Raw genomic sequence first — 23,096 nt, 5'->3', positions numbered from 1 at the left:
TCGCAATAGCCGCATACATGCCAGCTCAGAAACAAACTGCCGCGCTAACTGCGTTTGTTTCCAATCATCATGGTAATGCCGTCTCTATGCTTTGAGTTTTGACTTGCGTGGTATTATGGGTATTTTGCCACGAGTGCAATGATAGCTCGTTTCTTGCTGAGAGAACCAAAGAGAACAGCAACGAGAAAGTAAAAGTGGTCTGGTACGTTGTTTTTAGGATTCTCTGCATTCTATGTCGCTTTTGAGTTCATTTATCGTCCCTTAATCCTAGGTGTTTGTAATCTGGATCCCACATTCGTGAGTTTTAATTATCAGTGCCATGTAACAAGGCGTAGTGACTTGTGTTGTCAGACTCGGTACTACTCATTTCTAACGTGTTTACTCTTACATTACCTACTTATTTGCTATTGTTTGCAGTTTGTGTTTCATTTATATGTGACTACGTTGTTAAAGCTTTCCTCACTACAGGTTATATTATGATTGCAATGCGGCCCGCGAATACATTCTGGATTTAGGTCACGTATACTACGTGTTGGCGAGTTGATATTCGTTGTCTCAATGTAACTTTGTTGTGTTCTACTAATTGGATTTTATACCACACGGTCGATTGTCCTTTGTCCATCATTTATAATCTTCTGATTTTTAGGATGTGCTGGAGATTAAAACGGATAAATTTGGGTTTATATTATTGGTAATAATATGGGTAGCAGTTTACTTTAAATTATGAGCCATTACCACATGAAAATAAGTAGCGTGTATTGTGTTAATTCGATTGCAGTCGCTGCGCTTTCTCCCGCCCGTAATATTGTTATGAATGCGACATAAGTTTTGAATCCATAACATGGTGAAGAATATGACGCAAATTAGTATTCGATAAAAGTATACTGTGAACGCCTTGGGCATATTTAAACTTTTGCCATTGCTGCTGTATTGTCGTGTACTCATTGTGTCTACGAATTTCTACCATTTCTATCGATATATGCCGGTGTTGTGTCAGTATTATTGTGTAAATGTTAAATATTGTTTTGGTACCGGGATAAATGTGTTGTCACCAATGAAATTCCAGGTGGAGTGGGTAGATAGTAGGATGTGTTATGATTGGGCTATTTTTTTTCTTTTGGTCTTTTCATCTATTTATCTGATAATCGGGAATGTTTCTGTTTTATTCACTGAGATAGGACTGTAGTCAGTAAGTTTCTGCATACATTATTTTTTTTGCAATGTCCTCTGGCCCTCGATATGAAAAGATGCCCATTATAGACCATAGCTATGTCATTAATTCTATTTCGTTACTTGCTAATTCTACCTTTTAATGTATTGAATGAATATTATTTCGCCCTGGTTGTATTGAAGTTGTAACGGCCTTATTTCAACCCTTTCAATGGCTTTTTACGCCTTAAAATTACGTATCTGTAGCTGTAGCATTTGTTCATGGAATGACGAAAAAGTATTCAGCTGCCAATTTGTTAATCTTCATCTGTCCAATTTCCTTTCCAGGATTCCGGTCGGAAAACTTTCATTCCAGAACCTCCTGAGTCTCAAAGTGAGTATATTGAGCAATTTCTTATAATTCTGTCTTCTGCAATAACAGTGTATGAAACTGCATAATTCCATTCGGTGTTATGCCATTGTTTGTTTTTAAATAAGTCGTGTCACCCAATTGGTGTCTCAGTTGTACTTGTCTTGAAAGTTTGTGTCATCATTTTGATGGACAAGTTAACAAAAACGGTGATGATGAAATATTTTGCCTTGAAGCTTTTTTTCCGGTCGATCGTGCCAGCTATGCGTAGTATTTGTTTTGAAACTGGTTAAGGTGGTAGTATGTCGTGTATAGCATGTAGGTAATTATTATCAAGTTGTCTAAAGGGCAAGTCTCAATTGCGACTTTTATTGTTGTGAGTGAATTATTGTTTTGTATGTGTTTCCTCGGTTTAGGCATTTTTTATAGCCTTAAATAGCACCATTTGATCTTAAAGTTTTAAAGTAAAATTTATATACAGGGTTGTAACCGTGTGAATATAAATTGTGTTTATAACGCTTGAGGTGAATCATACTATTGATAAGTTCATATTCACTGACTAAATGGCTTAGAAATTCTAAAGATTAAGATTATTAACATTTTAAGCACTAAATATTTTATTATTTTCATTAGAAAATCACCATCTCGTGAGTGGTAATAAACTTATGTAAGATTGTAGTCCAGTACATGCTCCTAATGCTCCCGAGTGCTCCCGCTTAGGACACTACAGATTCGTGGTCCACTTTCATTCCTGTCACTACCTACTGGATCACGGTTTCAACGATTGTGGCATTTTATTAGTCATTCGTTTTGCTAGTACAGTCTGCATAAAGGAATAGTATAGCCCCCTGTACTTTACTGGTCAGTAATATATATGACAGAAAGAATATGTCCCAATATTTATCCATGTGGTACACCTCAAGAAACCTTAGTTGTCCATGAATGCCCAGAAGATTTTTTAAAAAATATTTTACTCTCCTTGCTTAAATTATGATTCGACATCATATCTGATGAAGGAAAAAAATGTTTTGTTTTTATTTATCTCTAACATTTGCATTGTTTAATCGTATATGTATCTTAAGATACATATTGGCACTTGAGGGAACAACAATGTACAATATCATGTAATTGGGTTGATTCACGTTACCGCTAAATAATTCATTGCTTAAGTCTTCAAGTGGTTTTGTATACTTGAATTTTAATGCATAATATAACATAATTTTAAGTATTCGGTATTATAGTATTATGGTGAAAAGTATTTTTACATGAACAATAGACATTAGGATTTTGAAATTTTTAGCAGTATGTCCCTGTATCTCAGTTTTCTATACCCAAGCCATCCCTGCACAATTTATACATTCAAGTCCCATCTAAAATAGGTGAACTACCATTTTGTATTCCTTATTGATGTCTGTTAATTTGCCAATAATTGATAGCATAGGTCTACTCCACCCATTTGAGAATTTTGCGATCGCCACTGGCATTGGATCGTCATTTTTTTCTTTTTGGTGACAGAATAATGAGCATCAGTTTTCATTTTATTATGCGTACAATTAGTAATCATGGTAACTGCGTTATTACCATTCTACCTCATAATTTTTTGGAAACTGTTTCATTTAACCTGAGCAGACCTCCGTTTTGATTTTTGAAATGCAGTTTTTTTCTGGAAGGTTATACTCTTGATTCTATTTTCACAAGGGGTTCCATTGCCATGCAAGCTTCTTCCTATCAACTTTTTTGGCAGCTTTTCTGATGTGAATAAGTTGTCGACGGATATTTTTGTATCTGGTGGTTATTTAATCTCATCCACTAGTCCTAAAACTACATCTCCTCCTAGACCAAGATCTGTTCTCTCAAGGTTGGTGTTAGCTCCAACATACAGCTCAGCATGATAAAAGTAGCCACTTGATTCGGCAATGCACCATAATTTAAACCCAATTGTTACTGGTTTTCCTCTAATACATTGCTTGCAGCCATGTCTACCATAGTAGGGGTTGATTGATTAATCTACCAAACAGTATTCTTCAGCAATAAACATGTCGAAAGTCGTGTTCAAAATCTCGTAAAAGGTTGCACTATATAAAGCCTAACCTTGCCATCATTCTTCCGATAATCTGCCAGATATTTCACTTTATATAATGTTTACCTTAAAATTTCTTCAATCCTATTCCTTCGCATTGACTGAGACCCTATTCCGATGGCGTAATCTGGAGATGAGTTCAAATAAAGCCATTGACTAGGTAGAGGGTGATTTGTTGAGAGTAGTAATATTCCAAACACTATAAATATCTTCTATTTGCACGTTAAAAGAGCATATCAAATTTTTAACAATTGTTCTGAAATCTTTTCTTAATCCTTTCGAGACGGCAGGGTTTTCGTCTTAGCATGACTGCTGTACTGAACCTCAAGAGACTGTTTTTTCTCATGGTATGGAGTATTTTTGGGAGACGTTCGTTAAGAAGGGTCTTGCGGAACCATTTTTCGACCCCTTCCCGCTGGGAGTCTGCATTATCTCAGACTCCGAGAGTAGTTGTGCTCCCTCCTTTCGGGGCTTAAGACCATACCTGCAGCATTGGTTTGCGGTCAACTTATGTATTGCGTATATGTAATTAGCACATGGGTAATTGATGCATGCACATACATTGCAGACTTTGAATAGAATTCCTCATTTTTTCTGAGTATTTTCAAATTTTAAACTAAAACCTAAAGTCAATATTAATTTGCGGATTTCTCCATTTCTCGGGTTGTCGCCGCGTTTAGTGGTCAGAGGTGACGACAGTTTCGCCAGGATTCCACCAGGCATCTTCAGGTCGAAGTGGTGCTTTCCGTGATTTTGCCGCGTACGGAAGACACCGAGACAACATCAATATTAATGCATTTGATGCATCAAAAATTTCTATTTTGATGTTTGCACAGAACTTGAGATATAAGTTTATAATTATCATAGAATTTTGATTAAAAATTGTTTATGCAGCTCAAAAGACAAAGAATTCAATTTTTAGTTTATATTTCTTGAGAAAAGAACAAATATTTCAAACTGGCTAGATAAGCAATGGCATGACCACTAAGAGGGGTAGTAAATGTCGAGGGGTACATGCTCCTGGATTCCAAGGGTAAAGCCTAAACCCCGCCGTGTTGGGACCCAAAACAAAGACGTCGTGCACTTGCAGCCATCATAAAAGGGGGAGAGGTAGAAAACATATGTATATGGCTTTCGTTCTCTTGTTCAGGAAAATCTCAGATGGAAATATACCGCTTTCATTTCCCTGGTCAAGAAATGTCCACACACATATTTGTCTTTAGTAGGGAAAAGGTTAAATATTTGTGCAGACAGCATTGATGGTAGAGCTATTTCAGATATGTTTCACCTCTGCTCCATCACTTAGGTACGTCTTTTCTTCTCAGTGTAAATGGTAGCTCCTTTGCTATTTTCTTGACATTTATAGCAAGGGGTGTGCCACCAAAGTAACCAAAACATTACTTTCAAAAGAGACAGTTGAGAAGTTTTTAGATCACTAATTCCTCCTAAACTCGAGCTTGAATACACAATGCAAAGTTTTGGGCAATGTAGGGTAGTAGTTTTTTTTTATCAATGCTCACCAAATTTTTATTTCCTACACTGATTTCTGGCTTGTAATCTGGATATCATTTCCAGCTGTAAGTTAAAAGAGAAACAAAGTAATCAATTTTGAGACAATACCTGTTCTGCTGTATTTTCGTAATTTTTCAGTATTGTACTTCATGAAATGGCAAAAACATAAAATTGTATTTGAATTATCACAAAATTAGGTTTGCAAAATAATAAGGTGGCTTCCTACTATTTTCTTATGGTCTAAATGGAAAGATTATTACTCCTGGAGTGGGTATTTCACGCTCTTAGATTCTCAAATAACGATATCTATTTTCTGTGATCAAATAAAAAGTGAAAAATTTCAAGTGCCCAAAAACATGCCGGCAAAGCGGGAATGATGGGAAAAGTCTGCGTGACGTATTTCTGGTTCAAGCTGTCGGCATGTTAGGTGACCTTGGGGAGAGGCTTGAGTGCTGATATGACGCAGGCTGCTAGCAGGTAGCTGAGTACCCTGCTAGCAGGTGGCACTGGGCTTAAATAAGGATTATTAATACCCTATCAAACGAAGGAAACTTTCCGAAATTAGGTATTTTTAATGACATGATTATTATGAGATTTTTCCCTTTCCTCTGTGCCTCATGAGTGCATTGGTAATCTCAGACCATGTAAAACTCCTATCTACTGGTATAGAAACTAGGTACCTTTGACATCACGTGGAGTGGCATCGCATGGGCCCCAATCTGGCCTTTTTTAAATGAGGTTAAAATTGACCGTGGCCATTCGTCTTAACTGGGATATCTAAAACCAAATAATTTGTATATTATAAATGCACTAATGGTGGGTAAGGAATCGCAATCAATGCATTTCGTTTTCTTTGATGAAGGAAACTACCCTATTACCTATCTATTTATTAAATCATTAAGTACAATGAAATAGCTTTGAGTTAAAAATTGAATTTTTAGTGCCACTTTTGCACAGACGTATCTTTAGATACATCAAAGTTTTACTGATTAGTTTTGTTATGAGATTGAAAGAGAAATGAATGTCTTTTAAAAGATAATATTCCTCATTCTTTTAAAATAAAAAAGGGAAAAACTGGATTCAGAAAATCAATACTGAATAAGAAAATTTAAATTTCACAGGACCTTACGGTGGTGATTGCTGAGTAGGTTGTAACCAGACATCTGTAAGTGAGCATAACAATTGCAAATAAAGGCTAAAATTATGTAAATTGTATACCTTGTTATCATTAAACTTGTTTACCATTTCAAGGCTTTCTTCTGTCATAAAATGCAAAGAAATTGCATAATCAACAAACTTGAGAGTATTTAGGAATATTTTAAGTATGACGTATCCATAGGGATGTCTGGGCTGCAATAGGTTAATGTTAGATCTGCATTGGACACCATAATGGGACTCTACAACAGACCGATGCTTGTCCTGAAGAATTTACCCACTGATTTGCAAATCTTGTAGCACCAAAGGGATAATATTTAACTATAAGAGCAGATCATGATACATACAAAAGAAGATAATCCCAATCAATAACACTGCTTAAATATCTCATTAGAAAATTTTCAATGAAATCAAAAGTAAGCCTAATTCACGGCACTGGACTACTATAAAGACCTGTATGATATTATTGGTGATATTATTTTTTTGAAATAATTAATTGTTCATGGTATAATTCTCTCCCAGCGTCTCAAATGTCTCAATGAATAGCAACTTTTTATAGGCTCAAATGTGATACTTATAAGAAAAAAGTGATTACATATAGTGATATACTATTTCAAACTATAGAAATCAGTTTCTGTGAGTGGTAAAATTTAATGTTTGAGAACATCACCAGCAGGTAGTTTAACAATTGTACCAATGATCAGTAGTGGCTGGTGGTAATTTATCCAGGGTGATCAGTGGTTTAGTTGTTTCAGTGAATGTGTTTTGAATGTTATTGTCAATGATGAATCCTAGTAGGGCAACGACATTAGGGACTTTCCAGAAGTCCTCGCGCATGTAAATTATTTCAAGCTCAATTTTCTGTGACCCATTGGTTGCGAAGTTTCGAAGTAATTTATTTTACATTTCAGGATTGCCACTTCCGTATTGGGAATAGGAAAGTCAAGGAAGGAGCGATTATCTATTCCAACCAGATTGCGTAACCTTGGAGGTAAGTTGGTAGTTGCAAATACATTTAATCTATGCTTTTCCATGAATTATTCATTATTGTGTGACTTCCTTGCTTGAAAGATGCATGCCTGCCAATAACAAGATTTTATGTAATAAATTAAACAAACTGAGTTTGAACGTAATTTATGGTAAGAATGGATAGCAAATACTTCTTCTGTTACATCCATAAAAAATTTTTGCCATGGTATAGTTCGTTCTTATTCCCAAGTTTACATACACTCTGAAAGCTTTTCCGAAACTAATTAAAATGTAATCTCCATTTTAGTATTCATCAAGAAATAGTCATATCGCAACGTTTGTGTGTACAAAATAGCTTTTGGTCACTTGAGACAGTGTCAGAGGCCAGCATTTGTCAGTTCTTATGGGCTGGTTATTGTTTGCTTTTGTTTTAGATGGAGTTTTGAAACATACCATTTGTCATGCTGTCTGAGAGACCACTGCGTTTTTAAAATTATGAATGCTTTCAAAATTACTATTGTTTATGCCAATAATTCCTGTTATCTTCATATTTTTTATGCTACAGATATCAAAGTCTCGAAAACTAATGCTTTTATTTTTTATTTCCGTTAATATCCGACTAAATTTGATTAATGGTGTGAGAGACCATACGCCACTCCTGCGAAATGCATCAATGAGTGGAATGATTGAAATATGTTCAATTTTTTCCAATTAATTACCCATTTCAATTTAATATTTATGTCTATATTTTTAAACATGGCAAAGTGTTAAATATTAAGACATATTATAAAGTGTTTTAGACATCAGTTTTTTATTCTGTTTCAAAGAACTGTTTTTGCTGTATAATTGACCCATATAGTTGATGCATAAAATCGAATATAAATTTATGAATACCTCAGCAGTTAAAAACGTATAACTAAGCAAGAAAAATGGCTTGAAATGTTCATAACTTATGTAAAAAAACAATATATTATTATTTATGCTGTTATTTAAGAGTTCTCTCCGGTCTCATTGGGAGCTCTCTTCGAGAGTACACAATCTTTAGGCAATAACAAGGTTTTACTCGTACTATTACTGCTCCATTTAAGAACTGGTTTTGAATTCCACATATCCGCTAGATCACATGTACAGAAAAGTGGTTTGCACGAATACTTCAAAACCACTGCGTGACATCAGAAATCAAAATTTTAAGGCACCACGCCTCTTAGTCGCGTCTTTCATATGTTGCTCGGTTTACAACTGCTGTGGGGCGTGTATCAGTGAACACGTAGCGCAATTGCACACTGCGAGGATTCGAAAAACAAGACCACTGAGCTCTCGTGAATGCAGCTGGCGCGTGATCACTTCCATTTTACGAAGGGGATTCTCGTGGAAGTAATAAGCGTGGAGTATCCTACCATTCAAATGCTGTAATTCTGATGATTTTGCATCCGATTTAAATTTTCATAAAGATTGCCGAGAACACTGAGTGAGAGTGAAATTCATGCACGGATATACTGCAGCCGTATTATCGGGAGTCTGCTGTAATTTCAATTTCTTAATTAAAGTGTTTATGGTAACATTTTATAAAAGCCTTCTGTAATTGTAAAAAAGAGAAAATATTGGACAGGCGGTCTCACTATTATTGATAGAAAATATGTTTATTTATTTTAACCGATTTTTCCTTATCAAAGATAAGTGGGAGATTCATCCCCCAAAAAGGCTTTCATTCTATCATGTGTCCATTTTCACCAAAAAAATTACTGAACACATTCCGTGCTCACCGTTTTTTAAAGAAAATGCTCAGTGGCCGTCATTTTGGCAAAAAGTTGTATTTTTTTATTATTAATTTAATAACATGATCTTATGAGTTGTGATTCTTGGTACATGTATTTACTATTTTTCCCAAAAGTAACCCTCCATTTGTTAAAAAATTTAAATTAAAATTTTCCAAGTATCCTGTCAATCTTGTGATACCTTGCTGCAATACATGTATATGATTCCGATATTTCTTTGCTTTTTGTCAGTACTGTGGCAAAAACCCGTTTAGACCAAATCATTTTGTGGGAAACTCTAATGAAAATAGTAATTCAGCTAATTTTTTTATCTGGAAATTTTACATTTGAATACAATTTTAAATTTTTAATTGGGCTGAATGAAATATAATAAATATCAACAATATTTGTGGCAAAAGTGGTGTTCCCTATCATGGATAATGCGACTGAGCGATTCGATAAGCTCTGGGAAAATTTTGTGATGGCATGCATAGGTTAATTAATAAAAAGGAAAATTTATATAAAAGAAGAATTATATTGATGAAACATCGTCAAACAAATCAGAAATTGTCAACCATAAGAAAAAGATTTTTCTATTTACTATTTATATTGCATCAAATAATATCATTTTGAAAATACACAAATTTACGCATAAAATTAAGATGTAAATTTTATAAAACAATTTTGTTCAGCTGTGTAAATAATTTTCTCCATAACCAATTCTTGTGATACTTCAGAAAACACTCAAGACAATCATGGGTCAGCCAGGCAGGTGGGGCAATAATATGAAGTGTCCTAGCAGACATTCTTCTTGATGTGCTATCTACACCTCTTTTGTTTTAGTCTTTTCTGTCTTTGTCTTTTAGTTGGGGAAATGTCTTGATAAGCCGTTGGTTTTGAATGAGGTGTGCTGGGATGATGGTTGTCTCTTCAAGGGAGCTGGAGTTATAGATACAGTTAAAAGTGATTCTAAAATTTGAATTCAAAAGTCGATAGAAGGAATTTTCAAAAAATATTCTGAGCATAAAAAGTAACGGTTCAGCAACAGTAAGATTAGTAGGTAGATTCCCAAATTTTTGTACCATGTGATGGATTTCCTTTCAGTGGGATAGGAAGACCTTTTTTGATCCCAATTATCGATGCCACTCACATAATTCTTATATTCAATCACTTCCTGTGGCTTTCTTGGTGTGCAACCAAGGATATGAGATACTTAAAAATAAACTTTTTTATTATACACTAGAGGACGCAATAAACTTCAAATCATCTTCGTATATCAAGCTATGTATAGAAAAATCAATTGATCTTCGTTCGTCTCGCCAACATCCGAAAACGGCAAAAGCGACCTTCTTCTCTCAACCACGGCACGGATTATCTTATCATTATGTTAGAAATAACTACATCAACGTATAGGTACCTACCAACAGTTTCTTTGGTTGGTACTGTTTATTGGTTATCACTATTACATTCGGTTTTTTAATAAAACTTGCTTATGTTTGGATTTAAATAGTTTCTCTGATGAAGAAGCGTTTGCAGTTCTTGGGCCAATAGTTCGCGTCACTATTTGATTGTGAGATTTAATTGTCAGCTTTCTTATCTGGATTACCCGAGGGGTAGAGGCTAGCCATTGTGTTCAGCTCAAAATCCATTGCCTTCATCTTCATCTCGTGATCCCATATCTCAGTAATCTTGCAAAGAATCGCAACCTACCCAAGAAAAAATGTTAAATAGATATTTATCCTTCTTATCCATTATGTTCAGTCGAGAAAATGGCAATTATTTTTGCCCAAGGGAAGACTAACAATGTAGTATATTCGCAATACCTACTCCTCCATTTTTTATGAGGCACTAAAGATTAGATAAGTCCGCTGTCTGTGGGTGTAAAGGCCATTTCCTAAGTCATGAGACGAGTGCGAGTTGCATCTCACGAATTGATCCACCATATTTTCTTCAACACCTGTTATCTGAGAAGTATTTGTCCCTCATATTGGATTGTAATTTCTGCAAGTTTAAAAAGGCATTAAGGAAAGGTTTGCTTCGTACGAGTATAATAATTTTCCCATTTCAGTGACAGAAATAATTTATTTTACGTGTCAGGATTGCCTTCTCTGTATTGGAAATACGGGAGTCGAGGAAAGTTCGAATATCTATTTCAACCAGATTGCCTAACCTAGTGAGTAAGTACGTGCAAATGCATTTTATTGCAGCTTTTTTATGAATTATCCATTGCTGCGTGATTGCCTTACTTTAAATTCACATGCATGATCTTATCTAATACAATCGACCAACTGAGTTTGAATATAATGTATGATAAGAACGGATAGTAAATATTTCTCTTGTTATATCCAAAAAACGTTTTTTGCCACAGTTTACTCTGTACTTATTCCATACCTGAAAAACATTACTACGAAAATCTATTTCAAATGAAATCCACCAATTTCTTTTCCACGAGACGTAGTCCTATCGCAAAATAATTATACGAAATAGCTTTTCAACAACCTCAATCAGAGGCCGGCATGAGTCAGTTCTTATGAGCTTATTATTTACTGCTTTTGTTTAAAATGATGTTAAAATCTATAAGATACTCTCATCTTACCATTGAGAATATCTAAACTTTCATTTTTCAAGCAAGGGTGATTAAATACATGTTTTAGAAAGGCCATCTGTTTCTGTAAAAATGAGGAAAATATTCAAGATTATTATTGATACATAAAACTTATTTAAATATTATATTAATATTTGCAGAGAAAATAGGTTAGAATAATAAAATAAAGATAAAGTACGTCCTGAAAAGGCATTAGTCCTCATTTTACTATTCAATTTCTTTAGAGATGCAGACAATGCAAAATATTCCTAACAACCAAAACGAAACAATACCAACTGAAATAATTAAATCTCGAAAATGGATTTGCGTGTATTCCAAAGTCTGGCTGAATATTGCGAAGTCTTGCAAGTGTAACATCCAACGTTTTTTTTTTCATTATATCCCAGATAGCACAAAGTAAGGGAGTTATCTGTTTCTTGTGATTTTCTTCGGTAAAATTGACAAGCAGCTTATCGTAAGGTACGGGGCTTATATTAAGGAAGGGTAAGATTTGAGAGAAGAATAGGTAAGAAATGCCATCAATGAGTCTTTCTGAGAGCAAATGGTAACAGATTTTCCGGTAAATAGAAAAAAATTAATAACTGCAAGGGACGGGCTGGTGAAGATAAAAAGCATAATAAAAGTACATTTTTCTTGCGGCGAAAAGAAAAAAATAATGCTAAGGAGTTTCGAACGAATGATTTACGTATCCACAGTTCTGCACTCTAACTACATCACCACTGCAGCTGATAACTGCAATGGTCATAGTTACCAGTTTAAAATTCAATAACGTAGAAAAACTTTGCTGGTATATGCGTGAACAACTGAAACTATTCAAGGTCCACATGATACAACATTTATGAATTTTAATTTATGGCCTGATAACGCGATGAATACAATATGTATATTAGAGATTACCAAAGGCATTTTTATATTACTCTACGTCACTATTCGTGTGAAATTGTGTTTTTCTTCCGTCTGTCCTTTCTTTTGTCCGCTGTTTTGCCATCAGTGCATAAACGTGAATGATTTTCAAATTATGGACATTTAATGTTATTTCTACTCATGTTATAGAAGTGCCAAGAATGGAAAAATTATTCTTATTCGTAAATACCTTAATGAATACTCTAAATCGATAGAATAATCTACGGAAGTGCTGAAAGTTTGGCATCCATTTTGTCATTACTCTGTATGTTTGTCGGCCTGGCCGTCAGAAACCCATAACAAGCTTACTTGATAAGCGCCTTCTGTATTTCTTCCTTTCATCTTATATCAATGGTTTATAATGTGCTAGCTGGGATGCAGTAAGCACAATCCGAAATACCCTGTAAACAATACGCTGAATTTGAAAGTTAAGGATACGATCTTCAGTGAGCTACTCTTCAAGGTGAGGTGATAGTACAATTCTGAAAGAGAGTAAGACTATTTAGAAATCTCCATTACCATGGGGTGAGGTCCAAATAACGCTACATTGGCTACAGTGCAATCTCGAGGAAAGTGCTCCGGAGCAGCGGTCAACAGGCGATATGTTCGCCACGAGAATTTCTTTCCGAAGCGGTCAAGATTGAAGTCAAAACGTTGGAATGAACTAAGGCAGGCTAGCTGGATTACGAGATGAAGGAGATTGTTTCAATTGTGACAAGAGGCGATCAAGGCCATTGTATATTAATGGTTGTGGTTGAATATAATTAGAATAAACTTTATTTGGAAGTTTGTGGTTCCACAAAGGAAAACAAGGAACTTGGGGCTAATTGCTCATACCTAACCCCGCATACCTCTTGCTTTATAAACTCATTACCTTACTAAAGAGAAAAGTGGGTGATCTACAGTTTAATAACTTGTAATATATTCACTTAATATGACTAGCGACTATTATAAAACTTTAATCTGTTGTCTTTATTTCATATATCTTATTTTTCCGTCATGTTTATAGCATGAGATGATGTGCCTAAATATGTTCAGTCTTAAATCGTTTCTAGTGCTACATGCCCTTTTAATAGTTATGTCGCCTTCTGTGTGTAAAAGACGCTTCCAGAGGCATTTGAGTGTATTTTGGGGGAGATAAAGGAATGTGCACGGAGAGATAGAGCTCGCTTTACATTCATTTAAATCACAGTTAAATTAATATCCTACCTGTAAATGCCAGTGTCTTCTTGTAATTGGGATTACGAACAACGTAAGACAATTAATGTGCCAAAATATTCTCTTTATTGTTAATATGATATTTTATGATTGATACTCAATCCAAAACAAACGCAATGATAACCAGGTTAAAAAACTTGTCTTTTTGTTTTCAAAGAATCAGGGGGGCACGTGAACCTGTACCCCTCCCCAATATCCCCATCTGTACTCTAGTCATCTGAGCGTTGTTCAGCCAACAAATTTTACTCTTTAATTGATGACAGAATAGTTTATTCTTATTTCAAGTAAAAATATTCAACGTGTGCTAAGTGAAAGATAGAAAAGTTATGCTCCAATATAATATGAGGCCACCTCTAATATCTGTGTAGACTTATTTTTTACTGAAGAAATTGGACGAGATCGTGTAGGTGAGTAGGACCATTATCGTGGAGAATTTAAATCTCAATTAATGCCATAAAAATAAGATAAGTGAAATATTGAACGATGTTGTCCATTTGACTCAATTTTGTTTTAATTCATGTACACTAAGTCACTGGCGATGAGAAATATCCAATAGAGATAAATAGGATATCAGGGGGAGATAAGAAGTGGACAGGAGGAGTATGTAAGGAAGATTAGCAGGGGTGGTGTGGGGTGATTGGGGCCCACGGCTGGGGCTCAAAATAGGGGGGCTAAAAATCTTAACCGGTGAGCCCTGCCTTGGAATACTTAGGAAATCCCTGCGTGGAAATGGATTTTGACGCCATCCTGCTTCTTAAAATCCTGATAAAAGTTCATGAAAAGTACAATTTTGTAAGATAAAGTAGTGTGAAAAGTGGAAATTTCACAGCTTATGAAATTCAATAATGTAGAAGTGCTGTTTTTTTCTCCACCTCCGATGAACTGGAGACAAAGGAACTGAAGACGAAGTGGTGGATTAAAAATTTGGTAGTCCAATGATTAAGTTAAGTAACATAATTTAAGTGATGGTGTATATGGGGAAGGCAATTGAGAGCTAAGGTAATTTGCATTTCTAAGAGAAGAGGAGGAATGGAGGAGGAAAACCTGGCGTAAGCATGCTTTCAATTTATGGCACAAAGGGGAATAAGACAGCGTTTCATAAGATGGACAAATTATTGTACTTGAATTGCCCTCTAGAAAGTAACCGAGCAAATATTGATAATTATATGATGTACTTTCACCCATGCCAGCATCCGCTATTAAGTTGTTACTCAGTTTATTTATTTACTTGTTAACCTTTTTCCCATTTGAATACAAGTGGGCAGCACTTTTCCACAACATTTCAATGAGTATGATGCGTTTTAGCTCACAGAGTCATCATCTGGTACAAGAATTGTTCATGAAATACTGTGGAAAAGTGTTACCATCTCTAATTTAAATATTTCAAACTTCCACCATGTAGCACCTGCATCTGTTGATTTTCATCTATTGTTCTTATTTCTTTTTTCTGTTTTTTCAGCAGCCTGTTTTCCCATCTAATCATGTCACCTAATAGATTTTCGAGCATTTCATCTATATTTTCATTCTAACCTCACTTCCCTCTTTATTATAGGTTTGGTAATAAACGATCAGTATTCCTGCTTGGTAGAAAACTGTCCCGACATTTTCAGTGTAGCTGTATCTATTTTGGTCTCCAGCTGAATTGTTCTTTCCTCATAAAAACGATGGTTGTGAGTGATTGAAGTTTAAATAAATGCCATTCCAGATCATTTTCCTATTTATTCTGGGTTGCATTGTAAGCCAGATATTTTTTCTCAAGTCACGCTTATGCTTTAGTTTTTATGTTCCCACTCTGCTTTTGACAACTTGTAATAATTTGAAATTCATTCTTTTTCTTTGCAGTCAACATTTCATCCTTTCATAGCAACATTGAGATCGTGTTACTCCTCGCTGACCAACGCCACCACACCTGATTCCCATTGGAAACTCCCTGTATTCTGAATCCAACATACTCTTAAATAATTATTTCATTCTTTCGAAATAATGGCAAGCAACATTTCTGCTAGCGGCGCTGAGCAATTTGTTGAGGAGAGGCTTTTAAATGGATTGTTTACTGGTCCATTGCTTCAGCATAAAGAGCTGTTGAACATGTTGGAAGATGTTGATGTTCGGTACATGCGGCAAAAAACACTTTTGCATGTTGGTGTGGGACTTGGAAAAACTGACTGGGTGGAGGAACTATTGGCGAGAGGGGCCGACACAGACATTACAGATGACAGTCAACAGAATGCATTGTCTTCGGCTGAGGAGATGGTGCGGCAGTTCCCTGACGATGTAGAACGCTCAAAAGTGCTGCAGTTGGTGACGTTGGTTCACAAGAGGGACCAAGTTATTTTGCATCGTCTGGAAGCATCTTCGAGTAGGAGCACTGATCATGCAACACCCGTGGCTAGCCCAGAATGTGATGTTGCATCTCTCAAGTCCTCCGTGGACTCATTGAGGCGAGAGATGAAATCTCTTGTGCGACAGCTGAGCTCATCGTTGGAGGAACTCAAGGCGCAAGTGTGTGGCCATGACACACCGTTGCGTTGTCTGGAAGAGCCCGTGGCATCAACAGCAGAGGATGTAACGTCGATCAAGTTTGGATTTAGTGGGGAGGCATCTTTAAGTCAACCTACATCCGATCCGGCCAGAGCAAGGCAGGAGTGCGTGGATGCCATGATGCAAAAGACGCGGATAGTGTATGGAAGTGGAGTTGATGAAATGCGTAAGATGTATGAGAGACTGTATGATGGAGATGAGTGTACTGCGTGTATTATTAAGTTTTTAAGTGGGGATGATCGGGTGAAGGTGATGGTGGACAGTGATTCTTATTACATTGGAGGGATGAAGGAGAAATTTGTGGATTTGGATGGGACACAGAGGAATGGGAGTAAATGGGAAGCATTTTGTGATTTTGAGAGTGAGACTGTATATTTGGGTGCAAAGGATTGTTCTGGTATTAGAGAGGAATTCGTATTTGCTGAGTTAGGTTGTGCCCTCTCACAATTATCACTGAAGTTAGTTTTTGATAATGAGGGGAGTCCTTATAGCAAGGGAGATGTTGAAGGCGAGCTTGAGTGGATGAGGGCTCTAGAGGAGTTGGAGGAGAAAATGAAGAGGGGAGAGGTATTAGATGATGATATCAAAGTTGCATTGGATGGGAAGACACTGAAGGCAAAGGTATGTTGGCTGGCTGCAGCTGTCCCTTGGATTATCGCTTATTATGGATCCACAGATGGAAGAGCTAGACTGCTGAAGAATTACCCTCTCCTCCTCTCTCTCTATTCTAACAATGTGATGGGAACACTTCTAGCCAGTGCAAAGGTGGGTATTATGTCTATTTCTTATGCTTTTTTCATTACATCATGGTCTTTATTAAAACATTGAAATCATAATAGCTGTTTTAGCCAATAAATCGGTAATTAATAAATGTAAATGTAAACAAACTTTTGAATAGTTGAAAGATTTGTTCGTAATTTAATTTTCCAAGATTTCCCAATATTCGGCCACTCGGTGGAGATAGGAATGGCATGCAGAGGTGAAATGAAAGTTCTGGTACATTGAATACATCCTTAGATATTCCTCTCATGTGTTCTATGAGGCCTATTACGAACGGCTTACCGCATGCGGTGAGATACCGCCTGCGGTATCATACCGCCCCGAAGCGCGTTTACCGCCCCCGAGCGATTACGAGTGGCCACCGGTCGGTATCATACCACGGCTTAGGGGTCGGTATGATACCACGGCCAGCTACCCCGGTGGTGAGATACCGACCCCCTAATGGCGGACGTCTGTTTACATTTTTCAGGTCGAGCTGGCGTTTTTAAAACAAAATATCCGACGATAGAAACTCGGAAGCTATCATATTTTGTGTTATTTATAATATTAATATCTGAGTAAGCGTATAAAATATAAAACTGGAGCCGACTGGAGCAGTTGAACAAAAAAAGTATAATACCCATATAACAACGTTGTAGCCGTCTGAGCTGAGAGAGAGAGAGCCACGGCCGTAGGAGATGGATACGTTGATTGTAAGTTGACCCTCATTCATTTATTTAATTAGAACAATTTGGATGTTTTTTAATGTCCGCTATGTTTTTATATGCAAAAACATCTTCCATTTCTTCATAGGTTCCGGAAAATTCGTCGTTAAGGACTGCCTGTGCTGGTATTGTATGGTGAATACAGCTGTTGCTCGCCGCTTGGAGATTTCTACGAACATCTATTGTGGCAAAATATTATTTTTTCAACGTGACAACTTCTTGTATTGCAAGGTGAATACTACTTTTGCTCGCTGCTTGGAGATTTCTACGAACATCTTCTGTGCCAAAGTAGTGTTATTTTCAACGTTATAACTGCTTGAATAGTGAGGTGAATGTAACTTTTGCTCGCTGCTTGGAGATTTCTACGAACATCTTTTGTTTCAAAATAGTATTATTTTCAATGTGACAACTACCGTTAATCACAGTACCAGTGGTTGTAATGCACAAAGTTTGACGAGGTTGACAAACATCTGCCAAGAGCTGTAGTTATCACTGTTCCATTGTGGTTGGTTTTTAAACAGTGGTTTACGCTATCGAGAAGTGTCTGATAGTAATGTAAAGATTGTCAGTGGCGTTTATACCTTCGTCATTCACCGCAGAGATAACATTTTACGATCAAGCTATCAAGTTCAAAGCCATGTGTGAAATTTGTTTATATACTAGTATATCAATTTCGTACCAAGGAGTTGTTGTGAGAAAAGTCACCTGTGCCACTTGCGTAGGATAATGTGAGGATTAAAATCAGTGATTATATAGTTGTTTTCATCATAGCGAGCTCTTGATAGTAATGTTTACGTGATGAATATAGGAATGGTAGTGACTTCCAGTTTTTGATGATCGTATTTGCCTATTTACCATTATCTATAATGGTGTGAGCATGTATCGATTGTGGATTTTACCTGAAATATTGAAATAAGTTGTAGCCTGTGTGTGTGATTGCCGAGGAACCGATTCGCGATCTCACATGTTTATTGTGGGCAGACTGTTTTGCTGTGGTTGTGTACCCGTGATTAAACCAAAGAAACGGTGAAACTCTGTGACATTATATTGAAATAAAATTTTATTGTAACCAGAAGTGAATATTTTGTGTTTTTTAATTCTCCATTGCTTTTCATAGATAACAGCCAAAAGTTATTTTTCATTATTTTTAAAAGTGCCTTTCTTGTTCTCTGAATTTGCATTAGGTTTCCAAACCCCGTTACTTACACGAAAGGAATGCAGAGCAACAGATATTATGTCATTTCACAGATGTTGATTGTCATATTGTCTGTGATTAAGGCTCTCAAGCTAAGTATTCGTGGTGGATTTTCATATATTTTTTAAGAATGGACATTTCGGTCAAAACTATAATGGAATTGGTGGTTCACCTTGCCCGTTTGCCCTAAAAGTACTTCTATCGTAATTTTTCAATGGTCTGCCATGCAATTTGTCACTACCTGCGTCTGCTCATACGTGATTTTTTGATGATATCTTCCGTAAGTCACGGCTAATTATTGTTTTATTCAACTTTTTATCCTATAAGTAAGAATTGAGGAGCAAAATTCGTTCATTTTTCAAACTTTTAAGGTGAATTAACGAAGAACACATCCTTATTAATCCATAAATACCACTAATTGCCTTAATCGACTGCCAACAACTCTTGCCGAAATATTCGTCTGCTAGGAACAGTTGCCGCGGAATTGGAACACCGCACGCCCTTGCCATTGGCTACACCATTTTCGGGCTGAAGGAGCTCAGAATTTTTCATACAAACGTCACTTCCGCCGCATCGCTCCTTACCGACCCCCTGACACGTACTCTCCGCCCGGCGGTGACTTGCCGACTGTCCCATTCGTAATCGCAAGGGGCGGTATGATACCGTATACCGAACGAAAACTCCGCCCGGCGGTAGCGTACCGCCCGCTCGTTCGTAATAGGCCCCTATGAGTACTTTGATTTAATGGTAGTGGGGTTTTGTAATATTAGAATATTTAAATGCAATTTATTTTATTCCAACATTCTACTATCGGTATTCCAAGATGCAGATTTCTTTTCAAAAGATAACATGTATTGAAGATCTTATGTGTCATAAGTTTAAGAAAGTGACTTCAAAACTAACAAACTAATCTAATGGATAAATATCGAAGTTAAAGATAAAATAATATAAGGAAATTGAAGAGAGCCCATATTAAAATCCATGATAGAGCAATCCAGTGATTCATACGTGAATTCCAAACAATAGTGAAAGTCTTCCAACATATTTCACTTCTAAAATAAAAGATATTTGTAGAACATGGGTTTGTTGGAAGATATTTGATAATTGTTGCTTATAAATACTGCCATTGAACTCTTGTAAATGGAAGTCATATTTCATCTCACTATGAAGACTGACCTTATATTGACATTGCATTTTGATTGTGATTGCACTACTTTTCATTCCATTAATTTATATTTTCTGTTTCAGAGATGAATTTGCCCTGATATACTTTGGAGATTGTGATGGAGCCAGTTCTGAAGATGAAAATTTTGTTCATATTCATTTATTTTCTTTAAGCCTCTCAGTTTTTTTTGGTTAACTTAATTACTCGTGTGTTTAGTGCAATCGTAACACATATCTTATGATTATACTCAGACATTTTTGTTGATTTCATGTTTCCGACACCATGGTATTTGTATTTTTAATTATAGATCACTTTGAATCCCATTTACGCTATAAGTAAATTGAAGGAATGTACCATTTTGGCTTACCAATGTAATCCTTCAGTTTATCTGAAAGCCATCGTACACATAAATCTATTTGCAACATATGAAGCTCTTTCCAATTTTATAATCATATTTTGCCAGATGTACTCATGTTTGTATAGCCCTTTGATAAAAATTAGTTTGTTTTGGTTCATTGGTCTCACCTTGTTTGAACCATTCACTTGAGAGACATTTCCCTGTAGTTTGCTATTATAATGATGTAGGCATAACATTTTGTAGTAGGCATAACACTATATTCGTCAAAGATTATTAATTTCAAAGATGGTGTACATTTAAATGTGATGCAAAATATAAATTTACAATCTTGTCATACTTGACATACAATGGTTAAGATGGGATTTTTTTCAATTTTTACCAGTTGGAAGGCATTTAAGAAATGTCGTTATTAAGTAATTAGGTTCTTAGATTCATTTTCCTACATGTTTGTGACCTTAGTACATTTTTGTTGTAGTTGGTCGTTTTCAAATTTTCACTGGCGTTAGAGAAGATCATTGCAGTCATTCATGCACGTATATATTTTCAACATTCACATATCCTTTGTATAGTATTCAGTTGACGGGAAGTAGGTATCTTCTTATTAATAAGCAATAGTAAATGTCTCCTTATCCTCAGGATTGCTGCTTGGTTTTCAAGGATTTAAGTGAATATAATGGTTAAACATGTTACCAGTTGTCTTGATAAGAAATATAGCTATTCCTATTTCATGCCTTTGTGACGCCTCCTTTCTTTGGGTTTTATCGTATATCTAGGGCATATTTTTTTAAATAGCTCTTTATTTGTCCAATCTTCCATTTGATAAATGTGTTTGGGTTTTTTTATTACTTTTTATGTTTCACAATTTTACTTTTTTCTCTATTTTCGGCATTAGCATTTGTTACTCGTTCGTTTCTGTTATTGTATTATTTGTTAAACAATAGCTATATTCTCTCTGCTACCTGGAGGTAACGGAAATGTGGTTAACCTGGATCCCCCCAATTTTTTTTTTATATTTACAATTCATATTCTAGGGGAATGGTAAGGGTCTCATTTTTACTACATTCTGAAAATATTACGTTGATCAGTTATGTAGTTTCCGAGATACAGGCTGTGACATAAATGTCACATTGGGCGGATCTGTTGTCTTTTGGTGCGAGGTAATATTTCCCCAGAAAAAGCAAATATTTTTCGCATTTGAGCTGCACTGTTCATTTAAATGATAAAAAACACTAGAAAAACATATTATTAATTACGTACACTATTTTCAAGCTTTGTTTAAATTTAAATTAAATTGTTTAAAAATTTAGCAATAATTTTTGGAGTTCCATTGCCCGCGATTCACAAATTTTAAGATGTAAATTGTGATTTTTTAAGATGTACAAATTTTTTGGATTTTTCAATGTTATTTCACAAATGTGGGGTATATTTAAATTTATAATGTTTATATTATAAACTTGTCAAATACACATCAAGAAAAATTATTTTAAATTTATGTAGTTTTCGGCAGGAGTGTTATGAAATTACAGAACCTTGAATTGACACAATCAATGGATTTGTTGAAGGTACATTTAAATAATATTTTTACATGGCTAATAAGTAAAATGGTTGAAAATGCACTTCTCAATTTTGGAAAATACATAGAATAAATATACATGTTTGAAAAATATTCTCACAACTATTAACCCGCCGTGACTCGCGCCCTAAATACGAACGTGAGAGCTCGCGTGGGGTGTTTCTGACACCCCACTCGTTTTTTTCGCTTTTTTCAATTGTTTAATTGTATTTTGCCTTATTTTTTGCTATTTAAGTATCCTTTCATAACTCCTGATAATATTTGTTTGTTTGATATGAATAATTGTCGCATAGGGATATTTTGTTGTAATTTTGTTAATTTTCAAAAGAATTTGAAGTACAAAAGATGCGGACGTTGATACAATTTGTAAACATTCTTACATATTGGCTGTATTCTAATTAAAGCAATAATAATTTTGTTCACATAAATTAACAATTTGCATTACCTGGCTAAATAATTTTATACGTTACTTCGTTTCAATATTTTATATGAATTGAATTTTGATTATTTGATGGAAAAACCGGCCGCGAGTCTTGCGATTTGCCTGCTTTTGAGCTAATGGAAATGATTTGATGATTAGGGTTTTTTACATTTGTTATAACGATCAAATTGTATTCTAAGTTGTTAATAATGATTCTGAAAAGTATTTTTGAAGAATTTTATCTCAATCACTGGCTCTCTCAAGTGGGAAAATTCTGAATAATCTTCTAGTCTATAAATTCCAAATTTGCCTGGGAAATGCTGTATCTTTTCGGAAATCGAGGGTGGACCTGTAGTCTGTTCAAATAAGGAAGGATGGGTAAGAGATTTGGCATGGATCGAGGGCCCAACGATAACCGCGTACCTGCCGTCAGCCAAAAATTACCCGGGGTCCAGTCGATCACGCTCGATATAATGAGTCACGAATCGCACTCCACTCGGAAAAATTATCTCATAAAGTAAGCGTGATATGTAATTTTTATTATAACTTTGATTTCTACGTATAATTTCATGAAGAAAGAGTCTCTATACGACGGAGCTACGTCCATTAGTTATGTAACACTTACATAGCGGTTGCAAAAAAAA

At 35.6% G+C, this 23,096-nt stretch overlaps 1 protein-coding gene across 1 annotated transcript; it reads left to right on the top strand.

Moving 5' to 3' along the window:
* The first annotated feature begins 11,150 nt into the window (after positions 1 to 11,150).
* LOC124170419 lies at positions 11,151 to 21,408 on the top strand. Its single transcript, XM_046549140.1, has 3 exons — positions 11,151 to 11,166; positions 15,558 to 17,021; positions 20,184 to 21,408. The coding sequence occupies exons 2-3, from the start codon at positions 15,699 to 15,701 to the stop codon at positions 20,187 to 20,189; spliced, it is 1,329 nt and encodes a 442-aa protein (XP_046405096.1). The 5' UTR covers positions 11,151 to 11,166; positions 15,558 to 15,698; the 3' UTR covers positions 20,190 to 21,408.
* Positions 21,409 to 23,096: the final 1,688 nt, after the last annotated feature.

This window comes from Ischnura elegans, chromosome 13 (assembly GCF_921293095.1).
Source record: "Ischnura elegans chromosome 13, ioIscEleg1.1, whole genome shotgun sequence".
NCBI lineage: Eukaryota > Metazoa > Arthropoda > Insecta > Odonata > Coenagrionidae > Ischnura > Ischnura elegans.
The sequence above is the reverse complement of the archived record's forward strand: the minus strand, read 5'-3'. Positions and strand labels throughout refer to the sequence as shown.

Coding starts and splice junctions, on each gene's coding strand:
- LOC124170419 (XM_046549140.1), top strand. CDS start 15,699: ATGGCAAGCAACATTTCTGCTAGCGGCGCTGAGCAATTTGTTGAGGAG.